Here is a 12,485-nt window from a genome sequence, read left to right as displayed (position 1 = left end):
TGCGGTTGACCGCAATACCGCGCCCCCTGGTGGTTCATCACAGCGGTGATCAAAAATCCGACACGTCAGAGCTCTCTACCCGCGAGAGCATAAAAGTTTTTCATTTCTTCAAATAAAAATTGGTGTGTATTTATTCATATCTAGGGGGAATCAGACTTGAAATATCAGATTGGGCAACTATACATTAGGACTTAAACACTGTCCACATAACCTAACCTGACAGAATCAAATGTAAAATGATTTATGCTAGAGGAACAAGCAAACACATGTTTCTATGCAACTGTAATTGTCACTTCAAAAAGTTATTATAAATAAATAAATGAGTTATCTAATATTAAAGAGTAGTTACATTTATTTTCATTACATTTAGTTACATGTATAAGTTATATCTGGCCCTTTGAGGACAGCCACTATGCTGATGTGGCCCTCAGTGAAAATGAAATTGACACCCCTGGTCTAAGGGATGCCCAGTTTAGTTTAGTCTCTTTCGTTTAGTTTAGCTAGTGACACTAGTCAGCTAGTGTATTTTATAGGTGATTTTATGTTTTGTACAATTGCCAGTATGAAGCCCATTGAGACAACTGTGTTGTGATATTGTGCTCTATAAAAAACATTGAATTGAATTGAATAAGGCTACAGTTTTTACTCCCCTTAGTCCTCACTGCTTGACACTGGAGAGCTGCAGGTTTGTTTTTGTGAATTGAAACTTTTCACTTGTTGCATTAGAAAATTGACCATATACGTACATACATTAGTCCACAAGAAAAATGTCCTCTACAGAGTGAAGGAGCAAACAAAGGCCAGGAGCTCCAAGGATGAGAGCCACAGATGCTGCAGCTTCAAAGACATCATGGGAGAAAACAGAAGGAAAGACAGAAGCTGGAAGCCTGACAGAGTTTCACACAGGTCCATCTAAACACACACTCTAAAAGACACACAGTAGAACTATTAATCAATTGGTCTTTTTTTCTATTTATCTCATCAGCAGCACTCAGGGAAGCTGCAGCAGGAAATTTGAAGATAGGACCATGGTAAAAGATGCAAAAAGAAGAAAAAACAAGACGTAAAAAAACAGCTCCACAACAGACTGTGCTGACCAGGAAGAACAATGAAATGTTCCTGATTTAACAGGAAAGAATGACTTTGATGTCATTTTACAATGCAAACAATTATTTGATCTTTTGAACATTTTTGAAGACTAAAGTTGATTTTAGAGGAAAACCTCATGAGTTTTGCAGAAAGATTTTGTTGCTTTGCTTCATGTCTTTTGTACTTGTGTTGTACTTGTGAAGATACAAGTGAAAAGTTTAAACCACACAACAGGTTTTGGAACAGCTTTATTAGTCTTTTATGGTCATGTACCATCAGATAAACTACACAGGCCGAAGCGTGACAAACAGAACCACAGGAGATAGACCATCCAGTGATGCACAGGAACAGTTATAGCTTTTTCTTTCTTAAAAGTAAGAAACTTTGTAAGGCCTCCACAATGTCACCTAATTAAATGTCACTTCAACATGTTAAGAACACATTGATCCTTTTATGTTGTCATAGACCTGCTTTGCCAATTGTTTTCTTTATTAAGAATAGCTTCTGAGAAAACAGAAAAACCTCACAGACTAGTACTTGGCAACGAGTCTTTAGTTTAACAGATGAGAACCACTGTCAGTACAAACAGAATAAAGCCTACGTTTGAAGGCCATACAATAAACCAAAAAAAACATATTACAAGTGATTGGACTGTTACTGTTTTCAACAACCAGCATTTTTACAGTACATAAAGAAATGTGAGTCCAACTTAACACATATCCTAATATATCTATTGGAGTTGGCAACAAGTTGTCTCCTCTTCTCCTCCCAGCCCACTCACTGGATGTTATTCCAGACAATGACAATGTTCTGTAAGTAAATAACATCTCGCAACATCCCATTCAGAAAAGTGGCAGGCTTGGATCCTCCCATTTCAGCATTCCTGGAGGGGCAACTTAAACTTTTGCTCACAGTTCAGTTTTGTTTTGATCACCCTCCCAGATTCTGGTCAAATCCCTGAAGAGAAATCAGTGTCTGCCTTCCTCTGTCCTTTTTCTCTCTCCAAGAAGTCTAAGGACAGTCTGCCGATGCAAGCTCTGCCTCCACATCCCTTGGTCATTATCACAGAAGCAGTGCAGGGAGGCTGGGGTGCCGTTACAGCAGGCTGCCCGGCCAGGAGACAATGGTCAGAGTGATCCTGCCCCGAAGCTCCTTCAGGAGGCGAACCAAGGCTGTGTGGGTCAGGCCCCAGGTGCTCTTCCCATTCACCTCCAGTAGGATGTCCCCGCATCTGCAGAAAAACAAGGCAGAGTGAAACCCTAAACGTTTCACTCATGCCAAAAACATTTTTGGATGGGGGTCACCTCAATACCTTATTCGCCCGTCGTTGTAAGCAGGTGTTCCTTCAACAATGGAACGGATAAAAAAGGATTGATTGCAGTTCATTTCTTCCTGACCCCCCACAATGCTGAAGCCCAGGCTACCCGACGTGTTCCTCCGCAGAACGATGTCTTTGCAGTAGTACAGATGTCTGCATGGGAGAAGGGGGAGAGCATAAATAAATGTTTGACACTTAACACTTGTTTCTTTTTGTTTTTTAAGTTTTTTTGGTATCTAGATTTTTCTTTGTCAGGTCCTGAAAATAAGGTCAATAAAATGTTGACGTACCAAACATTTAATTTCACAAGTAATTCATTACCCCCAGACTGAGCAAAAATGAAAAACAAATCTGAACAATGGATGGCAAATGTATGTATTTATTATACTTTTAGCAAATCCCCCCCTCCACAGTTTTTAAAACACCTTCCCTTGGGGTTCTGGCATGGGAATATTCTTAAAGGAACAAAAGGACATCTCTTTTGCATCTGCTTAAGTTAAACTTTGGACTTTACCTGAACCAATGAAATGTCTTACATTCTGTTGTGGGCTTGCCGCTGAGCAAAGCCTCACTTTCATTGAAGCTTTAGCCAAGGACATTTAGCCTCTGACTCTTTCAAGCTCCCTTCGGCTGCAATAATCTTTTGGCTCCTCTTTGACTGATAATGTGAGGCATTTTGGTTCTCAGTTTTGTTTAAGGACTTTGCTCCTTTGGGAGTTTTATCAAATATCAAACTTTTTTTTAAACTACCCAAACAGGGAGGCAAAAAAGTATTTGTCAGTCACAAATTTTGAAGCATAAAAAGCTGATTCTTGTCTGTAATGTTCATCCTAGAAACACTTCATTTGGCAGAGAAAGAATGTAAAAAAAAATCCAGGAAATCACATTGTTTTGATTTTCAAAGATTATATTTTAGTCCATCAGATCTTCTCAGGAACTGTTGCTTGAAATCTAAGACCTTTAACTCCCTCCACTTATTCTTTATTGGATTGAGGTCCAGACTGTCCCAGAACCTTGAGATGCTTTTTACGTATCCACTGTCTTGTTGCCTGGGCGATGGATTTGAAATTATTTCCATGTGCTGGTTTAAGCAGGGTTACCTTTCAAGAACTGCAGAATGCCATGATGGTGCCATGTGTTACTATAGTAACCTTTGGTCCCTGTTCTCTTCAGGTCACTGACCAGTTTGTCTGTGTAGTTCTGGACTGTTTCCTCATCGTTCTCTAGATCATTTGTGCCACCATGTCAGATCTTCCATGAAACTCCAGATGGGGGGAGAATGTCAGTGATCTTGTATTTCTTCCATTTTCTAATAATTGCTATTACTCTTGTCCTACTATTGTAGATTGGTTCATTCCAGTCTGGTCCAGATCTACAATCTAGTCCCTGGTGTCCTTTGACAGCTCTCTGGTCTTGGTCATGGTGGAAAGTTGCAGTCGGACTGTTTAAGAGTGTAGACAGGTGTCTTTTAAACAGATAACCAGTTCAAACAGGTGACATTATTTCAGGTAATCAGTGGAGGACAGTAGAACTTCCTACAGAAATAACAGCAGTCTGTGAGGATCCGAATTCCTGTTTGTTTTGTAGGACATACATCCTTTTTTTCAGCTCCATCATACATAAAAATTCTTCAAAAATCAAACAAGGCAATTTTCTGGATTCTTTTTTTTATGTTATGTGGTGTTTCTATGATGAACAAACTCAGCTTTTTAAGTGGCAAAATGTGTGACTGACAAATGGTTTTTTAAGCCTCTATAAACTATAGATATTATATTATAAACTATAATGAGTCTTTGCCAGACTCTTACTGTAAATCAAAACTTCTAAAAAATGTTTGACTGGGTATCGCCTTTGAATTTTGGAATTTAACATTTTGATTTCATTTGCTTTGAGACTTCAAGTGAACTCAAATTTTATTGCTAAAAGAAAATAATTCAAAAAATTTCTCGTGATTAGTGATCTAAATTTAACAAATGTGGAACATCGATTAGCAAAAACCTGTATATTCCCAGAGCAGCTGAACTTCATCGCAGGTCTGCAGCCCATTCTCATATTTCAACAGACCTTCTTTGACCAGGTAGTAATAACAGAGCACACCATTTATCATGTCATTTTTACATTTTTCTTATGTAAATAGTTGCTGTGATGCAGATCCATGGCTTTCCCTGACCTGCACTAAAAACTTGTGTGCCACACATCTTTTTCCTGTCTTTATAAGTTAAACCTTAATCTACAAACACACAAGGACCCGAACTTAAACAAGGGTTTAGCCCACAGTGTTCACACTGGACAAGGAGAGAGGGGCTTCTTCGCCTTTGTCTTTCCTAACGTTTACTAGCGCATGTCAGTCACCTACAGTTAGGGTAACCCTTTGGCTCCTCCCTAATGTATTGCTCCAATTTTAGGACCATTTGAAGCTGTACTGGGGTCAAAAGTGTGTTTTTTAACCCTTGTGCTGTCTTAGATGACCCCCCCCCCCTTCCACTGAGGTGTTCTCCCTACCATGACAAAGGTGGATGAAGGTGGAAAGATTTCATGTAATCCATGGACACCAGTGAAGATCACAAATCATTGAAGAAAAAAGGTTCAGAGCACTGTCTAGTGGGTCTAGATGACCCAACTCCCAATGTTAAAGTGCCTATAGGATAGCACAAGGGTTACAGAGGAGCAGTAGGGACTAAACAATCCCTCCGGTGGTAGCGTGATCAACGTCCCACTTGTGGGTGGAAGAGAAACACATTTCTACACCTGGGTTTGCTCTGAAGCGGTTTACAATTAAATGTAAGTATTGAGTTTTTGTTTTTCCATGACTTTTTAAAGTTATAAAACCAATGTTGTGTATTTTCCGAGTGCTGGTAGCTAGATGATGTAGATGACAAGCGACTATTGATGAGGTCATCAAACGGTAGTAAAGTCCAAATTTAAAGACACTACAGTATTTTTTCCGTATCTCTCCACTTGGAGGGATTAATGTATAGGGCTAGGTGGAATACGTAGGGGTAGGAAAGCTATTTAAATTTGGCCTTGGTGTCATATACTCCCCACAATTATCAATTTCTCCTCAATGATTCATTTTTAAACTATTTGCATGTCAGTGAATTGAAAAGGTCACCATCCGTTTGTCACTACCGATTCAGAGTCCCTTATTGGTCAAAGTTCCACATTGTTTCACTTTGATACGTGTGTTCTATGGACGTATGTTTTGTATGTACAGCCCGAAACCGTTCATGAAACTTATATAGCTACACATGACCGCAACAGTTTAGAATGCAGAAGACCTAAAGATGCATAAACATATTTATGTTTACATAGACTTTTCATTGGAGGTGGCCGCTCGAACAGGAAGGCCTGGCTGCAGACAAGATGGCACTTGACATCATCTGCCAGAAATGGCAATTACCCTAACCCAGGGTGGGCGATTCCAGGCCTCCAGGGCTGGTGTGTCTGCATGTTTTCCAGATATTCTTGCCCTACTCATGGCTGATTACCTGGTTCAGGTGTGTCCAGCCAATCAGAACATGCCAGAGTTGGGGATATTGGAAAACATGCAGGAATGCGGCCCTCAGTGGCCCCCTCTGCCCTAACCCTAACGCAAAAGTGTTCAGAATTGTAAAAGTAAATCTTTTATTAAAGCTTAAAACAGGAAAGACTGTAACTGTTAGGGTTACCAGTTGAAATAAAGTTTTTTTCGAGTGCTATGGGGGGCTTCCAGTTCCGGTCGAGGACCTCAGGTTCTGACCATTGATGTATGCAGTCAAGTCCTCTTAGCTTGAATGCGTGTTGTCGAGGCAGACCGCAGCTTCTGACTTCTAAAGATGGATTAGTATTTCTGCAGTATTTCCATACTGTGTCCACTTACAGCTGTCATTACACTGAAACTCACAGCTTCTTGTTATAAAGTTTGGGCAAAATGAACAATAAAATCAGTCAACAAGGTTTTTTGCAAACAGAACCATTGAATGTCTGTGAAGTTGACTTTTAAGAAGAACCAGAAAGAGTTTGTCAAACAAAGGTGACTTTAATACAGACACAGAGTTGGCGCTGACCTGGGAAGCTGGAGCCAGGACACCCACAAAGGTGAGTAGTCATCGTTAGGCACCGGGCTTTTGATGCTGTCTGTGGGTGAGGGTGTGAGACAGGGTGGGAGGGGGAACTCTTGCAAGCTCTCCTCAGGAGGACGCATCTCTAAGACCTTGAGCACAACAGGAGAAGAGGTGTTCTTCAGGTTGGCCACGGCCTCACTCCGAGTGACCCCCGTCAGATCCAACCCGTTCACGTTCAGCAAAATGTCTCCTGTGGAGGAGACGCACAGCAGGCTCATTCTTTGTACAAGACATCACAGGACATGGACTCATTGTTTACCAATGTAATATTCATGAACCCCCCAGCTGCAACACAAAGGCCTGACAACAAATTGCCACCTGTGCATTACAGGCTGTTCAGAGAGTAAAGTAGTGTGCACACAAACAGCACAGTCCACCTCACCTCACTACTGAGAGCCCAAAGGACACATTTGCCCTGCGAGGATATTCTAATTTAAATAGAAGCTCCATTACACCACACAAACACGTTTCATAAGCCCACAAACAGGAACATCTGCTGCTGCATCCCATAAATTCAAATCGGAAACAAAGGTTTCCTGAAGCCTTCATGCTGCCGCCTTCTCCCCCTCCTCTCCTAAACACAGCTGAAGCAGAATGGGAGGGGGATGCACATTAACATGTCTTGATGTGTTTCTATCTGAGGACAGATTGCTGCTATCACCCGTGTCAAGACTCTTTCAGCTGCATTAAGGTGAAATCTCTCTATTTATACACTTTGTTGTGTCGTGTCAGGCCTGACCCCACATCAACAAAAAATGATGTGCTGGAAGAATTTTTATCTAACGCTTCTACATCTCTGCTCGGTTTGTGTTTCACTGTGATTAAATGTGTCAAATTAAGTCAGCTTTGCACCGGATCACATCAGGACGAGATGAAAAACCTTCATAATGACACAAAGATTTTCATTCTTCATCAATCATCTTCTCTTTGTCTTGCTAAAGGAGTTGCGTGCTTTAATGTTCCTCTGATTGTCACAACAGCAACTAAACCCATTCTAACTCTTACTGACTTCCATTACGTACACAATGTGAACTCTATGTGGTCACTTTGCATATTGTTACTGAGGGTTTCAAACCTTTGCGGATGGAGCCTTCCTGTCCCACCACTCCATCAGGATCCACGTTGGTGACATAGATGGGGAGATCCCACCCTCGGCTGGACATGCCACCTGCCACCGTCATGCCCAGGGAGTCATACGGCTCTTTAGTCAGAGTAACTGTCTTCTCGTAGCACGCAGGCTTCTGACAGGAGTCCTTTACAAGACATCAGTTCTGACATTAGAGCATCTCAACCATTCTTAGCCCCTGTGGGGTGTTCTAATAAAACACCACTCCAAACATGATATTGGCTCACAGCAAGGTCATCTTCTATAGCACATGTGTCAAACTCAAGGCCCGGGGGCCAAATGTGGCCCTCCATGTCATTTTATGTGGCCCGCGAGAGCATAAACGTTTTTAATTTCTTAAATTAAAAAACAAAAATTGGTGTGTATTCATTCATATCTAGGGGGAATCTGACTTAAAATATCGGATTGGGCAACTATACATTAGGACTTAAACACTGTCCATATAAATAACCTGAAAGAATCAAATGTAAAGGATTTATGCTAGAGTAACAAGCAAACATATGTTTATTATGCAACTGTAGTTGTCACTTTAAAAAGTTATAATGAATAACTGAGTTACTTAACATTAAGGAGTTGGTACATTTATTTTTCATTAAATGATATCTGGCCCTTTGAGGACAGCCACTATGCTGATGTGGCCCTCGGTGAAAATGAGTTTGACACCCCTGTTCTATAGGGTACATCATCTAATTCTGGATGAGTACATTTGCATATGTATATGTCTGTTTATCCCGGAGACTTGAGATAAAGATTTGAGGTGTCACATGATGCCATCCTTGCGGTGCTGCAGGACTGCAATAACCGTCAGGATGATAGCTAATTGATGGATGACCTCATTAGCATAGCAGGTCAAGTATAATGTATGGTGATAAAAAGTGTAGGACATCAGGAAGCTGAAATGACTCCTCATTTCTGTTTCAAACAGAATTTACTCTCAGTCGCCATGGTAACAGCTCCATGTGTCCCGGTGTGCCCTAATAAAGTCTGCCAGATTTTACTAGTGCAGCACATACCTGCAAAAACACTTCTGGATGTAAACTGGCACTTAGACTCTTTAGAGCTCCACATTTTGAATATAAAATGTTAGCCATGCAAAATTCCCAAATGCAGAGTGTTTCTCTTCTGCAGCTGAATGTTTGAGGCACAACATTAAGCCAATTTCTTTAGCACAATTGTTTTTTGCAGCTTTACTTCTCACAACATAAATGGAGATGGCATCAAAGCAGTGCTTAAAAACTAAAAATAAATGCATATATTTAAGATAAAAATCATTTGAATCTGTAGGTTTTTGTGATTAAGTACGGATTCTATGTTCTAAGCTGCAAAAAGAGTCATTATGTAATATTAATGAACTGTTTCCATTTTACGGTTCATTACATTTTATGTGATCACATCACATGCCACTGTTGTCTTGGATTGTGAGAAGCATTGAGACAAACGAAAAGCTAAAACCTGTCAATAGTTCAACAAATTTATATGAATTTTTCTTGCATCTAGATTTACGTTATGATTACAGCACCAATGTAAAAACCAATGTAACAGCAGATAAATGAAAAGGAGCAGAAGGAAGATGCATTTAATGATGCAATCTTTGACATTATTTTTGTCCTTTGTAAGAAAACATTTTCATGTTAGTCAAAACATAATTCCTTACTCTGTCACCTGGTCAGCTAAGCAGCTTCTCACAAAACTGCCACCAGAACACCGACCAATCTTCACTTTTTGGATCCTAGATTGTTTTAACATTTTTTTGTAAACAGAAATTGATCAAATTATTAGGATTCCTTGTTGAGATGGTTTCATAAATGAGTTTCTCTGATGATTATTTAACCATTTTCCTTGAGAATTTATATTAATTTAATAGGATGGAGTATTGAGGCCACCATAAAAAAAGAAAAAGAAACAAATATATGAGAATAAAGTCATAAATCAGGAGATAAAACAGTTCAATTATGCCAAAAAAATAAATAATTTAAGATAATTAAGTTATACGTTTATCTTTCAAGAAGTCACACTTTAAAAAAAAAAGTTACATTTAGCTTGGACAAATAAATAATAATGTGGAATCTGCTTTACTTTTTCTTGTTAATTAACAGCTTTATGTTTATGACATTACATTATTTATAAAAAAAACAACTTTTTACTTTTTTATCATAAAATTACCTTTATTCTGGTATGTCGACTTTTTTTTCTCGTAATTTTATGACTTAATTCTCATAAACTTTACTTATTTATTATTTGTCTTTTACGGTGGCTCTAATATGCAGTCATACTTTAAGGTTGTTTGTCAAAGAATTTTTTTATTTCTTTTGAACAATAATTGCAAAATAATCCACTAACCAGGAAACCTTTGATTCTCTGACCTACTTCTTGGGAAGATAATTACATTTTTTTAACAACAAAGTATTTAGCTACAAATTAATCAGTTAGTTAAATGTTAGTTTATCATATCAGACTGCTAAGCTTTTTATTGGAACATAATTGGAGATGCAAAGGAAAGATGAACCCTGTAGAGCATGCATCCAGACAAAAAGCTGTTTGATGGATCTGAATGCAGTGTGAGAGGAGTCTGCTCTTCAGCTGTTCTGGCTGAATGACACACTTGGCTTTAATGCAACAATAATAAGTCCACAGATGATTTGCGCCTCAAAGGGAATATTTATCATGGGAAGTGGAGTTGATGGAACAAAGCTGCCCTCTTTATATCATGTTTTTTGTGTGTCTGCCATTGGGTGCTCCTCACCAGTAGGGTTAGCTCCATATCCACAGGGGAGTATGGTGGGGGGCCTTCCATGCCCCACGGAGCTTCTTGGGGGATGTCTGGAGTTGGGGAGCAGATTTGACGAGACACTATAAAATGGACACGCTGCTCACTTGCCTAAAAGATATAAACAGAGTTTTCTCGTGAAGTGGTCGAATCATAAAAGAGGAAATATGTTTTGACATTCACCTGTACTGTCTGTCATTCATGATCTTTTTCATTCACACATTCACATCAAGTGTCCAAACCACACAGCCTGATGGCTGCAGCCCTTCTATGGAGAATTGCACTGGCCTGTCTAACACTGAGTCCTGAATTAGTCAGACCATTATTGTTCTAATTGAACTAATTTAATTTCTTCTGAGCCAGTTCTTCATCTCTGACTGAAAGTGAATGCTAACAGAAAACTGTGGCTCCACAGAGACCCAGAAGAGCCAGACAGACTGCTCCAACAGGAACTCTGAGCCCAGAGACGCTGCACTGTTAGTGGCAACCACACAGCAATTACCCACAATTAACCAAACACACGCCATCACTGACTGGCATCAACCAGGAACCAGAGGCCCCAACCATTAGGAGGAGCGCCCCCCAAGCACTGTTAACTGCAATGGGTGCAGACACAGGAGAACAACACAACACAATTAGTTTGAATCACCACAATTATCTTTAATACCTCAGAGATGCAGCTTAGCACAGAAGGCTGTTGCTTGTGGTCTGCAGTCGTTTTTACCAAATCTGTCATGACTGAGAACATTCTCTGTGACACTAATGTCTGTTGCTTTTCCTCTTTTTGACTGACCTGAATAAGCAGGGCAGCATGCTCTGGTGCCCCGTAACGCAGATCGTGCCCATTGATGGCTAGCACGCGGTCACCTATACACAACTGTCCGTCACGTGCTGCCAAGCCGCCCTCCAGCAGATGAAAGATAAAAACTCCATGCTCGTCTGGCCGCCGCACCAGCTTAATGCCCAGCTGTTCCTGTGGGGCATTTTTATTCAGGACCACGTGGATGCTGTCATCTCTCATTGGGGGAGGTAGGCCGTGGGATTGGTGCCCACTGAGAACCTCGTGGCCATGGCCGTGTGGGTGGCTTTGTGAGTGGGAACGGTAATGATGCCGCTGTTCTCTGAGCACAGTTAGCCGCAGAAGTTGGGCCGGCTGTTTTAGGATTGACACGGCAAAGCAATGAGCAACGTTGCTTATGTCAATGCCGTTCACCTGAAGCAGAAACAGGAGTGCTGTTTTAGAAGGGGTCCAAAGATTTCACTGTCTTACTGTTTTAGGAATCTCTTTTACCTTCAGGATCATGTCCCCGGGCAGCAAGCGGCCATCCCGAGCGATGACACCCTCCCTGTAGATGTCTTGGATCAGGATACGAACCAGAGGAGTCTCGTTTCCACCAACGATGCTGATTGCCAAAGGGTCTGAAGGGTCTGACCGTGTGATTTTAATCGTAGTGAGCTCCCCATCCGGGATGAGGTGATGGAGTTGAGGAAGAGCCAGCACTGAGAGAGAAGAAAAAGACCACAGCACGTCAAAGAAGGGATCAGCAGATTTAAATGGAGATGATATGGGATGACGAATAAAGGTAGCAGCCTGGGGGGGAGGGGCTTTCAGCAGTGGAACCAGCTGTTGTTACAACCCCAGGCAACTAAACAAACTTCTATGGGCAAAGAGGCAACATTTCCTCGGGTGATCATCCTAAACAATGTTTGTGCCATTTTTCAGCACATCTACAACCAGTGTTCTTGGGAGTTGTGCTAGTATGACAAGTGCTTTTTTTTATAAATAAACTTTGATTGTTTGAGTTTGATTGATAAAAATTAAAGATTTGGCTGCAACCTCAAAAGCACTTACACTTAAATGCTCCAACATAAACCTGGACCTTTCTGCAGGGAAATGAAGGGACACTAATGCTCCTCTTTTACAAAGTGAACGACGCTGGGAGCATTTCTGGCAGGCAACTCGAGCAGTGCGTTCACCTGGTTACTCCCCCCTGCGGGCGGTTCAGTCTCATCAACTCACCTGTTCAGCGTCCTACTTAAGTCCAGGTGCGGTCTAATCCTCTTCTTCCATTTCGCGAGCTC

At 40.8% G+C, this 12,485-nt stretch overlaps 2 protein-coding genes across 9 annotated transcripts in view; one reads left to right on the top strand and one right to left on the bottom strand.

Moving 5' to 3' along the window:
* The window catches only part of fip1l1a (FIP1 like 1a (S. cerevisiae)), a 31,559-nt gene extending 28,953 nt beyond the window's left edge, over positions 1-2,606 (top strand). For 5 of the 6 annotated variants that reach the window (XM_078945431.1, XM_020702868.3, XM_078945432.1 and 2 more), the window contains 2 exons: positions 781-906; positions 986-2,606. In XM_078945431.1, coding sequence (XP_078801557.1) covers positions 781-906; positions 986-1,067 — 208 coding nt within the window. In that variant the 3' untranslated portion in view covers positions 1,068-2,606. The remainder of the gene's footprint in view (positions 1-780; positions 907-985) is intronic. The other variant, XM_020702870.3, reaches the window with a different exon arrangement.
* Positions 1,321-12,485, bottom strand: part of lnx1 (ligand of numb-protein X 1) — a 42,450-nt gene continuing 31,285 nt past the window's right edge. For all 3 annotated transcript variants that reach the window (XM_004067570.5, XM_078945430.1, XM_004067571.5), the window contains 7 exons: positions 11,695-11,903; positions 11,197-11,616; positions 10,380-10,514; positions 7,586-7,763; positions 6,454-6,700; positions 2,402-2,560; positions 1,321-2,320 (listed from right to left, as the gene is read on the bottom strand). In XM_004067570.5, the coding sequence (XP_004067618.1) occupies positions 2,185-2,320; positions 2,402-2,560; positions 6,454-6,700; positions 7,586-7,763; positions 10,380-10,514; positions 11,197-11,616; positions 11,695-11,903 (1,484 nt within the window). In that variant the 3' untranslated portion in view covers positions 1,321-2,184. The remainder of the gene's footprint in view (positions 2,321-2,401; positions 2,561-6,453; positions 6,701-7,585; positions 7,764-10,379; positions 10,515-11,196; positions 11,617-11,694; positions 11,904-12,485) is intronic.

This window comes from Oryzias latipes, chromosome 4, assembly GCF_053564925.1.
Source record: "Oryzias latipes strain Hd-rR chromosome 4, Olatipes_Hd-rR_3.1".
NCBI classification, from domain to species: Eukaryota; Metazoa; Chordata; class Actinopteri; order Beloniformes; family Adrianichthyidae; genus Oryzias; species Oryzias latipes.
This window is presented reverse-complemented; position numbering and strand designations above follow the sequence as displayed.